The 23,572-nt window shown below is 39.7% G+C and overlaps 1 protein-coding gene across 4 annotated transcripts in view; it reads right to left on the bottom strand.

Annotated features, from left to right (window-relative positions):
- The window catches only part of Ptpn12 (protein tyrosine phosphatase non-receptor type 12), a 67,453-nt gene that overhangs the window by 38,885 nt on the left and 4,996 nt on the right, over positions 1-23,572 (bottom strand). For 2 of the 4 annotated variants that reach the window (XM_052173103.1, XM_052173104.1), the window contains exon 2: positions 3,243-3,351. The exons of 1 other annotated variant lie outside the window; for it this stretch is intronic. In XM_052173103.1, coding sequence (XP_052029063.1) covers positions 3,243-3,351 — 109 coding nt within the window. Of the gene's footprint in view, positions 1-3,242; positions 3,352-16,797; positions 16,861-23,572 lie in introns of all 4 variants that reach the window. One more of the 4 variants, XM_052173102.1, reaches the window with a different exon arrangement.

The raw sequence follows: 23,572 nt of genomic DNA, 5'->3' as shown, positions 1-23,572 counted from the left end.
TACAGAACTTCTGAAAGTAATAAAATATCCTAAAACTACACTGGGCTAGTCACTGCGTGGCCTAAGTTTACTTTGAAAATTAATTATATACTTAAAGTGGATAACTTTCATAGTATAGAAATTTGTATGTTAAAGCTGTTTAAAAGTGTGCTTATGCAAACAATGAACATGTTAAACATGTATTTGTTAAAAAATAATCTGCTAATTTCCTTTGAATATGCAATTGCTTTCAATATCACATGTCAAATCAAAACAGGTAGAAATTTATTGAAATTCTACTTGTGAGAACCAGGTCCTCCTGACTTTAACACACAGATCAAGAGCTGCCATTCTAAAGAAGGTTTCTCAACTTCAGCTTAGACAAGTCTGTTCTCAGGACCCTACACTGCACTAGTGCGCTGGGAGCCTGCTTACTAGAAGCTGGTAGAGGAAATGCCTCCAAACACCGCCAAATACCCTTAGGTGCCACAACCATCTTATCTGAACATCAGGGCTTTGGCTACAAATTACCTTCTATTATGTGAGCACTGTGATAAATTACTTAGCATCTGCAGTCTCAGTTTCCCACCTGTAAATGGTATATTATCAACCACCATGATTCTGTTGTGATTATTGGGGTGGGGGGAGGACTATCACATAAATCAGCAGCCAATATAAGCGAGGGCTTTCTTTTTTAGAAGGCTGGCTTCCTAGCCTGCCACTAACACTCACCTCCCGGTTCACAACCCGGCTCTCCCTCATTCCCAGCTTTCTCAGTGGCCCTTACCCTTTCTACATTATCCCTAATAGCACTAATCAACCACAGGACAGCGCCTATATGAATTTGTCTTCACTGTCTACCTCCTAGGCTAGAACATGAAATATACAAGGAGGAATTTCTGTATGTTCTCTTCTGTATCATTAGTGTATATGCTCACAACTTTCTGTAACATGAATGTGAAAGCAGAAACCTGGAGTCAGTTAAGATTTATTTCTCTAGACTACAGTAAAAAAAATTAGTCGACAGTACTGAAAATTATGTTTAATAAAGTATCCAGAAATCCATATTAACTCCTGTGGTGGTTTGAATATACTTGGCCCATGTAAAGTGGTACTATTAGGTGGTGTGACCTTGTTGGAGGAAGTGTGTCTCTGTGTACATGGGCTTTGAGGTCTCCCAGTGCAGAGGAGACCCTCCTCCTGGCTGCCCATGTAAGAGTCTCCTGCTGCCTTTGGGTCCAGATGTAGAACTCTTGGCTCCTCCAGCACCATGTCTGCCTGCCTAAATGCTGCCATGCTTCCCACCATGATGAGAATGGACTGAAGCTCTGAACCTGTAAGGCAGCCCCAGTTAAATGTTCACCTTTGTAAGAGTCTGCTTGGTCATGGTGTCTCTTCACAGGAAAAAAGAAACTCTAACTAAAACAACTCTTATTCCAAGGTGGATTAGCAGTATGATCTGACTATTCCCACAGATTCATATGCTAAAAACCTAATTCCCAAAGCAAGAACATCAAGCATTTAGGAGGTGAGCAGAGTGAATTCAATGACCTTCACTAGAAAAGAGGCCCAAGGAAACTTGTTTGCTCCCTGTTCTCCATGAACATTCAGAAGGCACCAACTATGAACCAGTGGGTGAGGGCTCCCCACATACCATGCCTTGATTCTGGACTTCTCTCCATGCACTTCTACTCCTTATAGCCACCAAGTTTATGGCATTTTTGTTACAGAAGCCTGAACAGACTAAAGCAACTGGTAAGGAAAGTGGAATGTATTTAGAGCAAAAGCTTTGAGTGGTTACTGTATTAGGTTAGTAAAAGATATCTGATCTATCTAACATCCAAAGCAGGCCTTAGATGTATTATCACTATCAACTACAACTTAAAATTGAGAAAACTAGACATAGTGAAGACCAGTCTTGAGTCTCACAGCCACAAACTAGTGATATCCAAATTTAAATTTCCAGAGTGGTAATTCATCACCATTACTCTGTGCAGTTCTTTGTTAACTTCATTAATAGTGTCTAATCATACACTCCTCAGATGAGAATAATGTAGAACAACAGTTAACAAACAGTGGAAGGATTAAATTTAGGTAAAGACACCAGTGAGGAGGACTGGAGAGGTGGCTCCGATAGTAAGCTGCTTGCTATGCAAGCCTGAGGCCCTGAGCTCATCCCCACCATCCACATAAAAAGGCCGGCCAGGTATGGGTGGTGCTTGCATTCCCAGCACTAGAGGGACAGACCAAGGCAGATAGATCCCTGAGGTTTGCTGGCCAGGCAATCTAGTCTAATTGAAAGGCCCATGCCACAGTGAGATACCAAATCTCAAATAAAGACAAACAAAAACAGAAGCAGCTCCTGAACCACTACACTGAGGGTAACTTCCCACCATCCCCCAATACACACATAGATACACATGCACACAAGAAATCAGTGGAACGGAGGGAAGCCGAGCAGGAGGAAATGACCTGAAAGAGGGTTATCATGGAAGAAGAGAAACTCAGAAAATAGACTGGAAATGGCATAACACTTTATGGAAAGAACACTCTGGAAAAAGAGCACTGGGTCTAGTGAGGTCACTACTAGGTCCCTGAGACATGAGGATCCTTTAGAGAGAAGCTCTAATAACAACAGTTAAGGAAATGGTGTTAGAGAGCGTAGATTAACGACAGTTAAGGAGATGGTGGTGTTAGGGAGTGTAGCTACTGGAAGGAAACACTAACAGCAGCTTTCAGAAAATGCAGGTCCAACACAAGATACCTTTATAGAATGTGGACACCCATTTAAGCATGTGTTTACAGTTACTTAGCTAGAAAACAGTATTATCTTAGCATATAATTATAATGAGAATATAATGTTTTCAAGTTGAGACGTGCTTAAGAGATATAGACTGCTGAGGATAGCAGACACAGGTTTCTGAGGCATCTATGGCCCATTTTTAATCCATAGTTAATCAATTAAGGCTCTTTTATGATCAAAGAGCAAATAAATCAGTGTTTTAAGAAACTATCCCAATTGTCTACATTACTTTCATCTCTTTTGTTTGTTTTTGGTAAAAACACTAAACCAAAACAAAACCACAAACTGCTACACAAGAAGAAATGGGTTCTAAGAAGCACAGTCACAGGTTACTCTGCAGTGTACCTGGAGAGGGACTGATACTACCTCCTTAGCTAGTCAACTCAGGAACAGAGCTCGCAGGGTTACACAGGGCTAGAGAGCATTGCTAGTTACTCTATCAAGGGCATTGCAAACTTACATGGCAGTATGTCCTTATATCTGTTCTTTTTAACATTTTCTTCTTTTTCTCCAGTGGCTGTGGGATAAATCTTTTCTGTTCTATATTTGGTAGACAATCTTCTCAATCGCTTAAAATACAAGAAAATAAAATTCAAGTTTAGAGAAACATTGGTATTTTCAAAATGTTAATGATTTACAAAGAGCTCTTCAATGAATTCTGCTGACCCAATTCCTCACAATTAATTCTATTGCTCTAAGCTGTTAGTTTCCCTATCCCTTAAAAATTAACCCTAAGAATAATTTCTTTTAAAAATAAGTGCAAACAAAAATTAATGTTTATTAAAGCAGCAAGGGGGAAAAACCTGAAGTAATTCTATTTAAAGACATCAATAAGCTGAGAATTTCTGTGTTTAATAAGGTCCCATTAAGCAAGTTTTAAAATCATACTTGGGAATTATGGACAGGTTTCTTCTCTCAATAACGCAGGAGCACCCATGATGTGTGCCAAGCGCTCTCAAAGACATACGCTAATGATTACTTGTAAAACACTGCAAAACAAAGTTCTTTCACACTGAATTGGAAATGTCCAACAAAGACTAACTCTGCTTAGTCACTGAATTACAGAAGTGGTTTGTGGGCGAGTGACAAATCCTTACCGCATACGGCAGTGGGGATGCTCTTTGGGCTGGAATATTTCTGCTTGTCAGTAAAACACTTCCGCTCTCAGCAGGACTAAGGTTGGCATTGTGAACTGTTTAGGCTCTACTCAACTGTATTTCTAAAACTTAATTTCAAAGTAGTTTACTTTCTTGAAGGATTAAAGGTATATTGAAAGCATTTTGACTTTAGTACTCATATTATTAAATGCAAAAGAAATGAAAAAAAGTCTGGTAGCAATTTAATTTCTTCACCAGTTTATTTTTATAGCCTGTGATGCTGACCCTCAAGCAATTAATTCGTGACCATATTTTTTAAAACCAGAAAATTTTCACACACAAGAATCTTGTCTTATTCTTGTTATAACATTATTTTAATTTTACATACAGGCACTTACATAGTAAATGGTTATTTTTGGTTTTACAAAAAAAAAAAAAGATTAAATTTTAGAGACTGATGCAGGAATATTCAGTTTTTTCCCTCGTAACAAAAATCATGCTATGCCAGTATAGCACAATACCAAAGTAAAAAGTCATATGCTTATGGTGACTTTTCCTACAGGAGTAAAAAAAGTCTCCAAATACATAAATGTGTAAACTACCGAGGTTTCCTTATGCCTGCAAGGCTAGCACTCACAGGATTGGGATGCTGGACTACTCTGGAGTAATCTGACTTCAGCTCAATGTAGGTCCAAAATGAACATCACCAAACGAGGAGGGAGGGAGAGCTGGCAGTTATAAATCCACCTATCTTAAATTTCTACACATGTGCACTCCAGATCAAACTGGCACACATGAAGTAATGTATGTACAAAGATGTGTATTGCAATATGTTTGTAGGAGCAGAAAACAATAAAATATACCCTATTAATAGGACTGGATAAACTTGTTTCATACAATCAAATATGACATGGCTAGAAAGCAAGTAAGGAAGTTCTGTCTTAAATATAGGTTTATGGCACCATATCGAAAATCCCATTGAATGTAAAAACAAGAAAACAGTGTTCTCCTATTAGCACTAAGAAATTTAAAACATGTCTGTCTGTACATATGCTTAAAACATGTCCCCACGAAATCTAAAACCAAAGATTGTAGTTGTGAGGAAGGAAAATGGGAATGCTGGGAAACGGACAGCAAAGATATTAGTGTGTCTTCTTATACTTTCAGACTGTACAAATACTCTGCCTACCCAAAAATTAAATGTAAGATAGAGCGACGGAAAAGGCAAACGAGATGTTCATAGATTTCATTATTCCTTGTTAGCAATCACATCCTGCACATCTATTTTCTCTGCTCAAAGATCTGATAATCTGAAAAGATATATTTCAAGTTATTTAGTTTAATATAAAGTATTATTATGTGAAACTCATACTTAAAGAAGGATGTCAATTTAAACAGCCAAAGAAGCACTGGCAGAAGAGAAATGTACTCTGTCACTATTACTGAGAAAAGAACTAAGAACAAAGGAAGGAAGAAGACCAAAGTGAAGTACAAAACGCCACACACTTCCAGAGCACCTACCGTACCATTCAACACTTCGTTTGTGCGACAATTACTGAGAAATATAGTTTACTAAATCTTTATGTGAAAGCTGATAGTAATTATTAAGAATGTCTTTGTATTGGAAGTAAATACTTAAGTTTTGCTTTTTATTTATCCAATATTCTTAAAGCCTGACATATCAAGGAATGCTTTATATATTCCACTTTAAAATGAATGTTTTATGAAAATAAAACAAAAATCCTAGCATCTACCTGAATAGTATACTCAGCCTCATCCGGTCATAGCATATTTTATATGTATGCATATGTATGGACATGCACAATTACATACATATATATGTATATATTGCACTGAACCAGATATGTATAATTATATATGTAAATTAAGTCACATATATAAAAGTTGAATATCATATCTTAAAAACCATCATTCAAATTAGAGATATTTAACATAAAACAGAATAAAACTTTGAAAAGTCAACATCAAGAAGTCTACCGAGCTGTATTAAAAAGACATTTAAGTAGGCACTTTGTTCCTATCAAAAATTGTCAACCTTACAATTAGTTGTAGTAATTCAAACTTTGGTTTTGATAATGTGATAATGAACACATTTAATCCAGTGTTATAACCTTTATAAACCACAGATAAGGTCTCCAGACTCAACAAAGAGTCTGGTGAAAAAAATGGCTTAGTAATCATTAATTACTATCATCCAATTAAAAAAAACTTTAAGTATTACTTGTTACTTCAGATTTCCTAGACTGATTATCAAAAAGAAATATATTCTGGGCCAATTTGTCTGCTTGGACTGCTGTATAATGTAAATCATTCTGTCTATCAGGAAGGTCAGACTGCTGAGGTCCCCAGACAGTCAAAAGGTCTGGGGTAAATTAACCAGAACACTGTCGTTCTTAGTCGATTAACAGATGCAGCTCCCGAATGTCTGACCAAGCCTCTGAAGGAGTGCTAACTAGTTTGGTAGAACAGAATCTGATTTTCTTTTCTTTCTTTCTTTCTTTTTTTTTTTTTAAAGATTTATTTATTTTATGTGAGTACACTGTTGCTCTCCTCAGATACACCAGCAGAAGGCATCGGATCCCATTACAGATGGTTGTGAGCCACTAAGTGGTTGCTGAGACTTGAACTCAGGACCTCTGGAAGAGCAGTCAGTGCTCTTAACAACTGAGCCATCTCTCCAGCCCCCAGAATCTGATTTTCAACTGTTAGGTTCCTTTGTATTAATTTTACATATCGGTTTGCAGTATCAAATAATTCTGAGAAAGATGATTAGAGACTTTTGATAGGAAATTGGGAAAGAAATTAGTAAGTAAGGAAAAAAACTGTAGTTTAAAAAGTCTGGAGAGGGTGGAAGAAAGGCTACCACAGCTGAGTAAGACAGGAAGGAGTGCTCAGGCTGTAACCATGAAGGCACGAACAGAAGGACTGCAGTGTTCCAGAACAACACCGGAAACCTACTTCTTAAAACTCAGGGTCATGGGACTAAATGTGGTAGAGAGGAAAACTTGGGCAGTAGTCCAGGGTTTCTAAAGGCACAACCACCACACCCTGGACTACTGCCCAAGTTTTCCTAAACCCAATCAAACACAACCCATCTGAGACTCTGGCTCTGCTTACCTGTAATGCATCAGCTGATTTGACTGTGTGTGACCTCATGCTAAGCAACATAATCATTACCTGAAACTCCTCAACTCAGACTACTGCATGTAGTGAACCATAGTCTGGTTTTGTTTTTAACTGTACGCACCAAGTTTTCAGCTATTATAAAAACATAATGGTTTAATTTAAGGAAACAGACTTTAATTGGCATATAACTATCAAATTAGCGTATCTCTCTGGACTGTACTTGGCTTAGAATGCTTGATAAAAATCAAACTAGTAAGATTTACTTGGTAAAGTGCTGCTGCATTGGCATGGGACCAGAGGTTTCTCCCCAAAACCCATGTAATAAGGCTGGGCTCAGCCAGCCACACGGGTAATCCCAGTACTGGGGAGGCAGAGATGAGCCTTTCTGGCTAGCCCAGCTGGATGAGTCAGGAGCTCCACGGTCAATGAAATGGCCTGACTCGAAACAGAGTGGGGAGTGATAGAGGGAAGGCACCCAAGCCAGCTTCTGACCTCACCATGCACATTCCTGTGCCTGCACATGGGGCTCCGCTAACTGCTGTGTCAGTTTCTAAGTTATGTTTCATTTAAAAAAAAAAAATCACTTAATAAATTCACTTGGGATCAAGAGAATTTAGAACAATTTCTGAGATGGTCCCAAGTATTATATTGTTATCATTTGTACTATATTTGTACTATTTATATATGTGAAATGATTTTTTTTTTTGAGACAGGGTTTCTCTGTGTAGCCCTGGCTGTCCTAGAACTCATTCTGTAGACCAGGTTGGCCTCAAATCTGCCTGGCTTTGCCTCCCAAGTGCTGGGACTAAAGGCATGTGCCACCACCACTGCCCAGATGTGAAATGATATTTTTAGCACAATTATAAAAATCAAATTTGATCAATTCTGAAAACCAATGAAGATGCTCTATGACCTACACGAGCAAATATTTAGCCAGGGTTTCTTCTTTCTTCTTATATGTAAGCCTGGGCAAGCGAGATAGCTCAGAGGCTGAGGGTAGTTGTCAAACGTGGTGATGGCCAGAGTTCCATCTCCAGTCCCTATATGATAGAAGGGAACCAAGTCCCACACAAATTATCCTCTCTCCATATGCATGCTATAAACTAGCACAGGCATCCTGCTGAACACACACTCACACAGCACTCGCTGCTTCTTCTTGTATGATAAAGGATAAACATGATTCCTTAGAGAGGAAAGGGTTTATTTTCATAGTACAGGCTCCAGCCTATTATCTGGGTAGGCCAGGGCGTGCACCACCACCGCCTGGCCTGGCCTCACGGCCTCACGGAGCCTTCCTATAGAGCCCAGACCCAACTACCTAGGGATGGCACCATGCATAGGGGCTGGGCCCTCCGCATTAATCACGGCAATTTCAAACACATGGTCACAGACAGGCCAGTCTCCTTGGGAAACTCATCAATTGAGGTTCCCTCTTCTCACGTGACTCTAGGTTATGTCAAGGAGACAGCAAAGCCCACACACACTGTAACTGTTTTTAAGTGTGTCTACCTTATTAGCATACAAATCTCCCTAATCTTCCTCCCTAGGCATGGGCTCCAGCACCAGGCCCGGTGCTTCTAAGCTATCTTCTTAGCCCTACTTCCATCTTTAGCAAACAGTAAAATCATATGCATGCCAAAGAATTGTTTGTAAGAATTATGACTTATCATTAGTAAAGGCTGGATCTATATATCTAGTTTATGTATTTATCTATCTACCTGGTGTTCCAAACTAAAAAAGTTTAAGACTCTGTTGTAAAATACTAGAATTATCCAACCCTGCATAAACATGACAAAACTGTGTATCAGCAGATGAATCTAGCAAAAGCACATTTTGCTTTTTCTTTAAAAAAAAAGATTTATTTATTTAATGTATTTAAGTACACTGTTGCTCTCTTCTGACACACCAGAAGAAGGCATTACAGATGGTTGTGAGCCACCATGCGGTTGCTGGGAACAGAACTCCGGTTCCCTGGAAGAGCAGTCAGTGCTCTTAACCACTGAGGCGTCTCTGTGGCCCACTTGTCTGTCTTCTCATTTGACGTTGTAACTCAGGACGGTTAATTAAGGCTGTATCTGGGGAACATAAAGGAGAATTGCAGGTCTCTTAGATAAAATGTCCACTGTGTGCTTTACTCCGCTGACTTCTCTGCTCGGTTACCCCACCCGCCTTCGCTTCTCAGTACACCAGAATGGAAACCACCCTGACCACTTTCCTAAGCCCGGCACTGCTGTGACACTTCCTCATCCACTTCCTCCCAACTGCTTCCTCAGCTCTACCTCAGCTCTTTCTATGGACCTCTAATGGAGGTCACAACCCAGTACACAAGCACACCGCCCTTGGGAGAACTAAAGCTTGAAGAGGTAGGCCAGAGCTTCACATTTTATTAAAAGCAGCTCCTATCACCAAAATTCATGACAGTCATTCTTCTGCCTCTGAAGTCCTGGTACTCATGCATGTACTACCACTCCCAGCTAGAAACTCAAAGTTTTAATCTAAGTTTATCCTTTCCTAGCTATGAAAATATTTTATAGAAGTAAGACTATTTAAATCAGAAGGGTAACAAAGTGTTTGCCATTTTGGGCCAGTGAGATAGTTCAGCAGATAAAGGTGATTGCCACCAAGTCTGATGAACTGAGTTTGAACCCCAGGACCCACGCTATGGAAGAACTGACTCCTGAAAGTTGTCCACTGATCTCCACGTGAACACTGGTGTACACACTCACTCCACAAACAGTAAACAAATGTAATAAAATGTTGCTATATATATTAGTTTTATTAAACAAAGTTACCTAAAAAAAAAAAAGAAAAGAAAAAGAAAGATGTATTTTACAAAGTAAATTGGACAGAAATGTGTTTGTTCCAATTCACAGACAGACTCACTTCTATTACCAGTGTCTTCCTTCTCTTTATCTAATGCCTCTCCATTCATTAAACGAATGCAACAGTGTCTATCGATTCTCTTAAGTAAATTCCAACTCCAATGATTTATTTTTCTCCCTGTCTATGAAATGAAGTTTTCAGAAATTCCAAACTTGGGGCATTAAAACTACGGCTCCTGATCTGGGTGTAGTGGTGATCCCAGTGCCTAGGACATTAAGGGTTAAAAATTTAAGGCAATGCTGAAAGTTGTCAACATGCCTTTAAACACAGCACTTGAGAGGAGGCAGAAACAAGCAGATCTCTTCCAGGAAGGTAAGGACTACATACCGAGACCCTGTTTTCTCCTTCTCCTCCTCCTCCCCCTCCTCCCCCCCCCCTCCTCCACCTGCTCCTCCTCCATGAGCATCAATTCAAGGCAAGTCTTTGCTACATAATGAGTTTGAGATCACCTTGTGTTACTTGAGACCCTGGCTCCCTGCAAAAAGTGGCTCCTAATAAATAGTATCTTCCTTCAAATGATGATTACCTTCAAGAAAACAGCCACCAATTTTTATAGAATACTAAAGTAACCCGTCATTAATAAAATTAAGAACCTCAAGAATCACTGCTATACATTAACTGACAATAACATTGATTCTCTTTATGTCCAACTAAAAAGACAAATCAAGGCCCTAAATTAATAGAACAGGTATTTCTCATTGCCAAAACAAACATAGCAGAAGGCCAATTATCACATCTGCAGTTTAAACAGTTCAATATATATTCACGGCTATATGGAAAATAGCTATTTTTATAAGACTGGAGTGCCACAAAGCTGTGGTCAATAGACCAGAAGTTTTAAAAAGAAAAACTACATTTCCTGATAAACCACTAACCTTATGAAAAACAAAACAAAGCAAAACCACCCTTTGTCCCATTATAACTCTACTGAAATTTACTTTTAGGAGGTTATCAATAATCTAAAGAGGCATCAAAGGTCAATACTGAACTCAAAAATTTATACTAGAAGGTTAAGATTCAGAGGCAATCATCATGATCACGGATTACACGTGACTGATTTCATGTAAGTTTTTTCCTATTTTAGGATTTATTTACTATGCCTGGCTTTTAATCTGCTCACTACTGCCAATGAGTATAATTCAGTGATGCAATCTTTTATATTTTCTTATTTATATTACATATTTATATTATCTTTTTATTTCTTCCACAATGCCAGTATCTTCTATGCATCCAGTAAATTAGCAGAGTACGTCTTTCAGACATCACAGGTGTCGATAATTGCATTCAGAACACCACAGCTAATGAACTGGCATCAATAAAATACTATTTAAAATTTGATCTTTGTTGTTTAATGATACTGATTTGAAACTGATAAAAAAAATGGAGTAGTCTGCTTTAAGTAATAACCAACTTCTCCTTCCATCCAAGTCCAACCAGGCATGAACCCACATAGCTCCTAAGAGCCGACGAGATACAGTGCATCCAGGGTGGCGTGGCCTCAGTCATCTTGTCTTAAATAACATATGTGAAGAAAGTTTTAAAATTCATTTATTACCAACAATCTCACTAGGCAAAGCTTCCATTTTAATTCCAGCTTCTTAAAAAAAAACTTCTGTTGCCTTGAGGCAAGGTGGGGGAGTGGGACAGCGTTCGCCTCCACACCAGCATAAACTCATACTCTCCAACTGGGAATACAGTTCACTGGGAGAGTGCTTTTCTAACAGGCAGGAGGCCCAAGGTTCAATTCCCTGCAGCGTGCAAATAAAACCTCATCCTGTTTCCTCTGGCTTGCTACTCAGCCTCCTTCCGGTTCATCTCCTAATCTTTCCACCAGCTCCTACTAGACGTCTGTTTCCCAAATATGTTCATCTGTTCTCTCCTGAAGAACAGCTCTTCCTCAGTTTGTCAAGGACTCTGGCTCTCCATCAAATGCTGATCTTTTTAAGATGGTATCACTGTAGTCATGTGTCAAACAAGTGGGTCAGAGTACTTCTGTAGAAAAATCTTGCCGAAGAATCCAGAGTGATCCAAATAACCACACTCAGAGCCACGGCTAAATGATACAAAATAAAAGCAGCAAAAGAAAAGGCGCGTGAAGTAAAGCTCAGAAGTAAAAGTTTCCCATAGTTCTCTCCCGATGAAATCAAAAGGACCCATGAATTCCTGAAGCAAGTTGTCTACCAGGGAAACACACTAGAGAGATGGTGCCCAGGTTCACTGCCTCCCACTGAGGCATTCTTGAGTAGTACACCCCAACAATCTAAACTCCTTCCTACATGGAAGGAAGGTGATCATAAGCCATACTGCTTGAACAATCGAAACACAACTGAACCACAATTTGAGAATGGAACCACTCCTGATAAGGGAGCCCTTCTAAAGGCCCAGGTTCCCAGACATCAGCCAAGACCATATAAAGGAGGCCTCCCTAGGAAGAACCAGCCCAGGCCTGCAGAGCAGCTCTTCTCCATACAAGTATGAAGAAGCAAAATGTCTTGCCTCCCCAACTCCTTCTCATCTTTACAGGTGTCTGCAGGGTAAGTGACTGTACTTTAGGTTTCACAAAAATTGGGTAACTGAGACACTAGGACATACTCTTTTATACACATATATTACAGACAGACTTCTGGAATCTGACATATGTCAATTCTATGAGAAGTGGCCAGCTACCTTCCCAAATCATTTTACTTTTCCATGAATTGACTTACGATCATTTTTCCATACTCAATTTTGTCAGCTATAAATTAGTTAGGCCCTCCAAAAAAAAAAAAAAAAAAAAAAAGAATGATCACTAATTTACATTTCTCTGATTACTGGAAAGACTGGTAGTCCCCCCCCCCCCCCCCCCCGCCCCCAACCAGTGTTCAGTACTTTATATAACTACTAGAGTAGTGGTTCTCAACCCTTCTAATGCTGAAATATAGTTCCTCATGTTGTAGTGACCCCCAACCATAACATTATTTTATTGTTATTTTGCCTTTGGTTTTTCGAGACAGGGTTTCTCTGTGTAGCCCTGGCTGCCTTGGGACTTGCTCTGTAGACCAGGGTTCCCTCAGACTCATACATCTGCCTGTCTCTGCCTCCCGAGGGCTGGGACTAAGGCATGGGCTACCACCACCCTGCTGCATAACTGAAATTTTGCTACTGTTATGAATTATAGTGTAAATATTTACCCTGTGAAAGGTCATAACCCCCCCAAAGGGGTAGTGAGCCACATGTTGAGAACCATGTACTAGTGTTTTGGTTTTAGGGGTGTTTTGATCTTTAGAAGATACCTATGCTTTTGGACAGTAATCTTCCATCTGTTCAATGTGCTAAATATTTTATCTTAAAAGTACTGCTTATTTTTGCTTGACAGTGTGTTCTCAAACTTTTAAGTTTGCCTTTAGTTTTTGAGTATGTAGAGAACAGATGTTTATGCCTTACCTATAGAAGGCCGAATTACTTGTGATTTCAGAGGCATAATTATAGACCAAACAAGGAGAAAATAAAACAAAATGCTAAATAAACCCCAAAAAACAAAAAACAATTTCTTACTAAGTTGCAAAGGTTGGTCTTGAAGCTAATTCCATAGCCCAGATAGGCCTTGAAAATGCTATTTTCCTCCCACAGACTCCCAAACAGCTGGGATTAAAGGCTAAGCTAAAACTTTTATTTTACTTATACTTATGGGTAAAAGTTCTCACACGCCTACTAGTACAAAATTTATGTATGCTATGTGTATACTGTTACATTTATGAGTATGTACAAATAAAATAATATTAACAGTGACAGAAGAAATAAGAGAAGTAAGTATTACTTAGTCTTGAAAAACGCTCCTTCCCAGGCTCGTGTGTCTTAACACTTGACTCTCAGTTGGTGGTGCTGTTTGGGAGGTAATGGGACTTTGAGGATGTGGAACCTTTCTGGAGAAGATGTGTCACTGCAGACTAGCCTTTGAGGGTTATAGTACCACTCTAGGTTCCTATGCATAGGAGCCCCACCTTCTCATTTCCCAGGTATGCCAGTGGGATGCAATCTCCTGATCTGCTGCCAAGTCCTCCCCACCATTACAGACATCGAATCTCTGCATCCAGGCTTCAAAGTAAGTTTTTCCTTAAATTGTTCTTGTTCCTGGTATTTTATCACAGGCATGCAAGTTCATGTGTGTGTGTGTGTGTGTGTGTGTGTGTGAGAGAGAGAGAGAGAGAGAGAGAGAGAGAGAGACAGACAGACAGACAGACTAAACAATGAAAACCATAACAAACTTATAGTGTGTTAACTTACCTAAGAATATGAAAACTGAGTTGGCTTAGCTGAAAATGCACATTACAAATTCTAGGGCTATCACTTTAAAAGGTGAAAAAGTATAAACGATAAAAAAAAAGAGAGAAAATATAACTAATATAATGTGCTCAGTGAAAAGCCAAAAGGCAAAAAAGTGAGATAAAAAGAACAAGGAAAAGAAAAAACATAACAAGCGTAGCAGATGTTAAATGTCAGTAGTATAAATGCATCAATGAAAAGACAGATTTTGAGAGTAGATAAGAAACAACACAATCATATATTGGTTATAGAAACTCACTTTATTAAGAAGGCACACACAGACTACAACAAATGGGTGGTGGGACTGTGTGTAGTGATATATACTACAATCTCAGAACGCAGAAAGAGGAAGAAGGAAGAATTCCAGGCTACTCTGTGTTATAGAGACCCTGAATGCCCGCCCCCACCAACAAAAATCTACCATTCTAAGATGAGTCAAGAAATGGCCATGCTAATTCTGGACAGAGTGGACTGCACAAGTGGAATGCTGAAGACTGAAGGGCTTATCACAGAATACTAAAGGAGTCAGTTCTCCAAGAAGACATAACAATCCATGAGTACATACATTTAACAGTGATTCATTACAACACATACAGAAAACTGACAGAAATGGAAGGAGGACTGTTGAAGCCTACTTACTATAGTTAGAGATGTCACCTATTTATCAGAAACAGGCAGATGTTGGGGCAGAAAATCAGTAAGGACATAACTGAACTCAACACCTCCATTAATCAACTAGATATAATGGACACCTATAAATTACTTCATGAGCAACTGCAGAATACATATTCCCTTCAAGTGCACAGAAACGCTGACCAAGACATATTGTATAATGAGGCACAACTACAGGCCATAATATTATAAAACTTAACACATTCGGAAGAAATTACATAGTGTGTGCTATTAAACAGAAATGGGATCCAAATAGAAATCAGTAACAGAAATACCTGGAGATTAAAAACACATTTGTAAATAATATGTGTGGACTAGCCATGCAGCACAGCGCTACCACTCAGTCAGTACCAGACCTTGCCTAGGAGACACAAGGTCCTGGGTTCAATCTCTATCACTACACTAAGCAAATAAATAGATGGGTTAAATAAAAAACCTCAAGAGAAAAGTTAAAATGATTTGATCTGGTCAGGTGTGGTATGCCTGTAATCCTAGCACAGGGGAGCCTAGGCTGCTACTCACCAATGCCACCTTCCATACAACAGTATCATTTATCACTTTTTTTGGCCTAGCTTGGTAACTGTTACACATTCTCCTTCATTTCTTTTTTCTGGTGTTAAAGTAAATCCAGGTCTTCACAAAAGAGCTAAAGCCATGTCCCAGAGGTTTCCTTCAAAAGTACAAGTAAAAAGCCCTCGGCTTCAAAGGGAAACAAACGGCATAGAGCCTTCAAGCCAACATTCAAAATGTTAATCTCCCCCCCCCCTGCCCCCGATTCACCATTACAAGCTTAACAGCTTTCAATGTTTAAACACTTTCCAGTGAGATAGTAATATTACTACAAATGACTAGTTGATATTATAAATAAAATCTATCAACATTTAGAAGTTGGCAGTGAATTCAATGAACCAATATTTTCCAAGTAACAAATGTATAACATATCAAAATTAGGCACAGTTTAAAACAAATCCACTCGATATAAGACCAATGTTCAAAAAGAACAAGATAAAGAGATTAATAGCATATCCCTCTTTTCCTTACTATCTCTGTAAAACTAGATTTTCATTTCCATTACTACATGAGAGAGCACAGCTTAGAATTAGTTATCCTCTATGAAGCCAAACATTAGAGACTTGCAAAATGATGTTACTTTTCTCATCATCAAGCTGCTTAAATAGGAAGCTTTGTATATAGTCTTGGCTTATTGTGAAATGAAGATTTCTCAGTTCCAGTTTATTATCTGTCTTCATTGTTTAAATTCTAAAATGAGCAAATATGGAAACATTCAGTTTATTTTCTGTAGGTTGGTCCACATCATAAAAAAGGAAATGACTTTATCAATTGCAATCATAGGAAGTGTTATAGAATGTAATCAAAGGCTATATTATAGAATATTTTTATGAATTGGAAGATGATTCTCAAGATTCCATTCAGTTCTGAGCCTCTTAATTCAAAATATAAAAGTTTCATAGTAACTACTGGTGCATAGTTAGAGCTCAATGGGGAAAAAGGTTCAGAGAGAAAATAAACTAAGAGTAAAGGAGTTCATTTCCCAGTTCCAACATGACAGGTCACAATCCTCTGTAACTCCAGTTCTAACCTCTGAGGGCTTTCTAGGCATGCACATGCCATGATACACATACATACATCTAAGCAAACACTCATATACATAAAATACAAAAGTTGAAAAGGGCTGGAACAATATTACCAGCTCAGTACCGTGCACTGCAAAAACAAGCACCACTACCTCACATATCTGTTCCAGTAATGGAAAGGTGGCTAAAGAGGGGTGAAACCTTCAAATAGTTTTTTTCGAGTTTGGTTTTTAAAAAGATCTCTGGGCTGCCTTCCTAGAAAAGCATCCTCCCTTTCTCCTCAGAAATTTCTTTCATACACATATGAATAAGTTCTCACCTTGACCAACCTCTCACACTGAAACACAACACCCATCTCACCGCCGAGTGTGTTCTCAGTCACCTGAAAGTAAGATAGAAGAACAGTTCTAGGTGTACTCAGCTCCTTCCGTAAGCTCAAAACAGATTAGTTAGTGTAAGGTGTAAAGGATGCCCTTATTCAGCAGAAATGGGCAAAACAGAAGAGTCCAGAGAGGTAAAGCCATGAAAAAAGCAGCCCCATCTGTCAGACAGATGTGGAAGAACCACAGAGGCGCTGACGTGCAGAGTCATCTAGGTAATGATCTCCCCTTATAATCTTAACCTAGTGTGGGGGTAGGCTAGTAACATCAAATAAAGGTTTTTGTAAAAATTTCAAGATATTTATGCTCCACTTGGGAAGGCTTTATCAATACTTTTGTAACTAATATGAGGCAAATATTAGCCTATGCAGCACAATGTCAGGGGAAAGCTTCTGTGTTCATTTCCTAACTCTGGTTAAACCCAGCCTGTTGCCTTTCAATATCCATCACAAGTACCTTTAACTTCTTCTAGTTTCAGCATTCCTTTACCACTAGAATCTATGACTCCAGAAGTAAAGCCACTCCATATAAAGGTAGGGAGAAAGGACCTAGAAAGGCTCTTCTCAGTTTTGTAGCACACACAGGGTCTAGGAACTCCTTTCCTGTTTCTCTGTTTCTCAGCACAAATGCAATCTTAAATCTACCTACACCAATAACACTTTTAAATGTAGTTTTTTGGGCATGTGAACATGCATGTGTATGTGGGTGAGTGTGGTTGCTTCCTACCTATTTTGTTGACAGAGAGGGCCCTCTCACAGAACCTGAAGCTTACCGATCTGGTTAGAAATAGCTGAGCTCCTGGGATCTTGCCTCTTCTGAGATTACACAGTATAATACTATGCCTGAATTTTTTTCATAGGTGCCAGAGAATTAAACTCAGGTCCCTTGTATATACATGCCAAAACCAAGTCATCTCCCTAGCCTTCAAATACAATTTCTAAACAGATTGTTCTCTCTGTGTGTGTGTCTGTGTGAATATATTACCACATGGGGTGTGCATGCCTACAGAGGTCGGATCAGAGCACTGAATCCTCTGGAGCTGGAGTTAGAGCAACTGTGAACCACCCTTTGTGGGCACTGACTGGGAACTGAACTCGGGCTCTCAGTGCTTTTAACCACTGAGCCATCTTTCTAGTCCCTCAAATGTAATCTTAAAATGCATTATTGTTTAACATATCTGCCAGAAGCAATGAAAAACACTAAGCTAGTAGTAGGATATTTGTGTTTATTTGTTTTTAACTTGACACAAGGTCACAAGGACACAAAACACTTTGGACTAACCTAACCTAAATTAAGAAAATGCTGTACCCCCCCCCCCAAAAAAAAAGGGCCGGGCAGTGGTGGCACATGCCTTTAATCCCAGCACTTGGGAGGCAGAGGCAGGAGGATTTCTGAGTTCCAGGACAGCCAGGGTTATACAGAGAAACCCTGTCTCGGAAAAAACCCAAAAAAGAAAGAAAAGAAAAAAGAAAGAAAGAGAGAGAGAGAGAGAGAGAGAGAGAGAGAGAGGAGAGAAGAGACGAGAGAGAGAGAGAGAGAGAGAGAGAGGAGAGAGAGAGAGAGAGAGAAAGAAAGAAAAAGAAAGAAAGGAAGGAAGGAAGGAAGGAAGGAAGGAAGGAAGGAAGGAAGGAAGGAAGGGAAGGAAGGAAGGAAGGAAGAAAGAAAATGCCCAACTGATTAGCCTGTGGGTTAAAATCTGTAGTGCATTTACTTAATTAGTGACTGATGTGGGAAGTCAGTCCACTATGGGTATAGCTCCCCCTGGCCTGGTGGTCCCGGGGTGATATAAAAAAGACTTAGCAAGTCACAGTGAATAAGCCGGTAAGCAGCACTCCCCCTTTGGCCTCTGCATCATTTCCTGCCTTCAGGCTCCTGCCCTGCCTGAGTTCCTGCCCTGAACTCCCTGGATGACAGAGTACAAAACTGTAAAGTGAAACAAACCCTTTCCTCTCCGAGGTTACTTTTGCTTGTCACAGTGCTTCATCACAGAACCAGAAACTCTTAACTAAAATAGGGCACAACCCAACAGAAGATCACAGTTATCATGCAAGGTCCTTGGAGGACTCCTCAGTACCTTGGAAAAGGAAAAAAAAGGAAAAGCAGAAAGCATGTTTGTGATTGCTTTGTTTTCTCAGTGTTGGAAGGGAGCCACCCTAGCCTCACACTGCTACCCAAGTACTCTCCTACTTGGCTCAATTTCCAAACCTACACATAAGAAAGAAAACATCAGACAAACTAAGAAGTGTGTGTGTGTGTGTGGAGAGAGAGAGAGAGAGAGAGAGAGAGAGAGAGCGAGGAGAGGAGAGGAGAGAGAGCAGGACTTCACATATCAGTAAAATCACCAGCTTCAAGAACACTGCTGAACTGGAATAGTGGTTGCATGCCTGTAATCCCATACTCGGAGAGCCAAGGCAAGCTATCTCAAGTTCCAGGCCAGCCCTGTGCTACATAGCTGTTACCTGAAATGTGAGTAATATACAGTCCCAAAGCCCTAGGTCACAGGATCTCTACCTTGCATGCCCCAGGAAAAGCTTCTGAAAGCAACTACTCCTTGTTTCTTGCATCCACTACAAGCTAGCAACATAATACACACTGACTATTAAACACCGGGAAACAAGATTTTTGTGTGATTTCAGAAGAGATAACTGCCCAGTGAGTAATTATATAAATCTAAAAAAAATTTAGCCACTATAAGAATATGAAAAAATGTTGAGGGAGTTCAGTTTCTTTGTGGAAGAGTGGTAGTTCAGAACAACTGGGTATCGCTTTGCTTACTTTAGCATGTTTTCAACTCAAATCTAATCAAAGGCCCTTTTCCTATATAGTACTAAAATCTAATTCTACAGGGGTTAGAACAAGTGGCTTCTACATCAACTACAGTAATATACTTATCCCAGAAAGTGGGAGTTAAGTACATGTCCTCTTCCACACTTTAGGTAGGGTCTAAGTTTTTAATTGTCAGGGTATGGTGGTGAAAGTTTGTAATGTCAGCACTGAAGAGGCTGAGACAGGACTACCGCAAGTCTGAGGCCAGTTTTGGCGACAACCAAACAAAAAGTTGTTTTATTTATTTTTGAGTCAAGGTCTCTCTATGTAGAGCCTGAGTAGACCAGATAAGGGTGAAGAGAGGTAAAAAATGAAAAACGGATTTGTGTACCAGCGGTGGTGGCACACGCCTTTGATCCCAGTGCTTGGGAGGCAGAGGCAGGTGGATCTCTGTGAGTTTGAGGGCAAGTCCTGGTCTACAGAGTCCCCAATATAGCCAAAATACCCAATAATAAAAACAAAGAAAAAAAATCATGCTTCCAATGTATTCTGTAAGGGTGTATTAAAAGAAATAAGGAAGAGGATGGAATGCATATCTCCTGATTTCACCAATATCTCACCCTTTAGCCTAGGGATACAGCACTTTAACATATGTAAGGAAGTGAGAATGATCCATGGACCGGTGTGAATGGGAGGAGACACTGGAGGCCAGAACGGCTTTGTAATTACCTGCCAAACATCCACCAGTTCACAAGAAACCACAGGGACACAATTATCTAGATTGTACTTATTGGGTACTTTATTAACACAATACCTATAAACAGTACATGACTTATGGGGTATGTCCCACCTAGATGAACCCCGAGTCTCTAAGCATACTGAGCAGCACTCACAGAATCAGATTTATGCAAAGGAAACTGCAAATAACAAAGCATCCTTATTTTAAAGGTTTTACTTCAGTCTGGCTTTTTTTGTTTTAAATAATTTTTTGCACTCATCTGTTTATATATGTCAGTGTGTTCACATGTGAATATAGGTGCCCAAGGAGTCCAGAAGAGAATCCTTTGAAACTGAAGTTATTATAGGCAGATGTGAGCCACCAGATGTGGGTGCTGGGAACTGAACTCTGGTCATTTGCAAGAACAGTATGAGCTAACCTTTCCACATACATAACTTATGTATGCATGCCACAGTGCTCAAGTGGAGATCAGAGGATATGACAGTCAGGACTCCCTCCCTCCCTCCTCCCTCCCTCCCTCCCTCACTCCTTCCCTCCCTCCCATGGGTTCTGGGGACTGAACTCGGGTCCTAAGCAAAGTGCCTTAACCTCTGGAGCCATCTTATTGACCAATCTGATTATTTATCATGTTTTCTTAGTGATCACTGCCACGTTTGTGTGACACACCTGTGTGTAGGAAAGGGGAGAAATAGTTCTCATAGTAGTTTAAGACTACTATGGCCTTTTTAGGCCTCTTGAAAAATTCACCTGATAAATAAATCTGTCTTAATAGCAGTACACTTGCCTATAATTTCTACATGCAACAGACCACAGCACTTACAGTCAAGGCTTAGGGCCAGATCAAAAATTACATGCTCTAGACTTAAAGAGATTTTCAGATGAGGGAAATCAGAAATATAAATGTTTGAGATTAATGAAATGAGTGGTATAGAAACATGAACATGTTTAATGCATGAGAAGTTAAACTCATTTGAATGCTAATTTTTTTCATCCTTTCAAAACCTTAAAACCTACCTTCCTCCTCCCCCCCCCCTCTTGGATTTTTGGTTTTTTCGAGACGGGGTTTCTCTGTGTAGGCCTGGCTGTCCTGGAACTCACTCTGTAGACCAGGCTGGCCTCGAACTCAGAAATCCGCCTGCCTCTGCCTCCCAGAGTGCTGGGATTACAGGCATGCACCACCACTGCCTGGCTCCCTCTTTCTTTAAGGTAGGGTAGTGCTGGCTTTCCTGAACTCCCTTTGTAGACCAGGGAGCTCCAACACAGAGACCCACTGCCTCTGCCTCCTGAGCGCTGTGATTGGAAGGTGTGATTTACCACTGCTTGGCCTTCAAAACCTTTTCTAAACTAGATGACAAACACTGAAAAAACAAAAACAGAAAAACCAGCAATATTCTAAAAATAAATGCAGTAAATCATTCTAGGAAATTAACACATTAAGTAAATTGTCAGTGTATTCTCTCAAAACTCTGAAAAATTAAAAGGTTGTCTACCACTTGTGAAATTTAAAATTTAAGTATGTCTGTCTGAACACAAACAATAACATTAAGCATGAAGCTCAGCTCAATTTTAAGGACTGAAAGAATATTTTCTATTACTAGCTTTCAAAAATTAGTTACATACACAAAATCCTGCAAGCTAACCCAAGATACTATGTCATACCTGCAAGGATAACAATAATCAGACAGACATGAGGATACAGCAAAACTGGGATCCACATAGATTCTATTATGTGGGGTGTTAAATATACAGTTTTGGAAGAAACTCAACCAGCTAAACAATTCCAGTAATTCCATCTAAGAGAACTGAAAACATAGGCCCACACAAAGTCACACACAAACATTCACAGTAGCATTACTGTTCACAGTGGCCAAAAGGGGAAACAATTGAATACCCTCAACAGACTAATGAATAAATCAAATGCACTCTCCACATAACAGCTTATATTCCAGTCATAAATAGAATAAAGTGCTATTAGCATGCACTGCAACATGAATGAATCTTGGAAAGCATGTCGGCCTAGTGTGGTGGCAGTGGGAGGCTCAAGCAAGAGGACAGCCACACACCTGGCCACTCAGACACCAAAGCAAAGGAACAAAATCGGGGTGGGGCAGAGCACAAAGAAAATAAAACAAAATATTATGGAAAGTCAGCCACAAATATTCCAATTCTACTAACATAGACTGTTCGGATCAAGCAAGTCTCCAAAGGCAGAAAGAAGGTGGGTAACTGAGGGGGGAGTGACCGCCAACATTCGCAGGGGTTTCTTTTGGGGTGCTTAAGATGTTCCGCAATTGACTATGGTAATGACTGTACAACTCTGTGGCTATACTAGAAACTAGTAAACTACACATTGTGAATAAACTCAGTGGTAGGCAATTTTATCTCTGTAAAGCTGTTATTAACTTTAAAAAACTCTATAGGCTACAATATTGAATAAACAATATTTTATACTTCTTAAGTCTCTGAAGCTTAAGATCTCTGTATACTTTCAGTAGTTCTTTGTGTTTTCTAAAATTCCAAACACAAGCACCAAATCTGAAGATTTCAGGGTTTTACCTATTTGTACTTAAAATAAATGCATAGATAATAAATAGTAGAAAAAATATTCTCAAAACTTGTCTTTTTTCAGATTCTACCATCTAGTTTCAAAATGTTAGACTAGATGGAAAAAAAAAAACCCTATACCTATGTCACCTATTTTCTCTCCCAAGGACTGTAATCTGGCTTCTATAGCCTAACCTCAAACTGCTTTTTCTAGATGGCAAACCTCCCACCCATCAAACCGAGTGGGTGCTTTCTCAACCGCACCCTGCCAGGCCTTCAGGCACTATAATTTAGCTCTAGTGACAATTTCTTTCTGAAATCCCTCCCAGCCTTCTCAGACATCCCTGGCTCCTGCCCCTCCACGGTGACAGCACCTTCCCAGGAACAACCACGACGTATTTTCAAGGCCTATCCTAGTAAGGCAGTGCTGCTCTCAATCAGTCTAGTCACTCAGGACGCTCAACTCCCTCCTCCAACCTCGTGACTGCTGCCCATATGAGCCCCAGACCGGACACTTCACAGGCATTTAACATGTCGGAAACTTTCTCCTATCGTCTTATTTGATCAGCTCTACTTGTTTTCTTTTCCCATTCCTTCACCCACTGTACTAAATGGTACCTTCTAGCTTGAATGATCGCATCCCAAGCTGGAAATCCTTGAGCCAC

The sequence above is a fragment of the Apodemus sylvaticus genome, chromosome 2 (assembly GCF_947179515.1).
Source record: "Apodemus sylvaticus chromosome 2, mApoSyl1.1, whole genome shotgun sequence".
NCBI classification, from domain to species: Eukaryota; Metazoa; Chordata; class Mammalia; order Rodentia; family Muridae; genus Apodemus; species Apodemus sylvaticus.
Note: the sequence above shows the minus strand (reverse complement) of the source record. Positions and strands in the feature narration are given on the sequence as shown.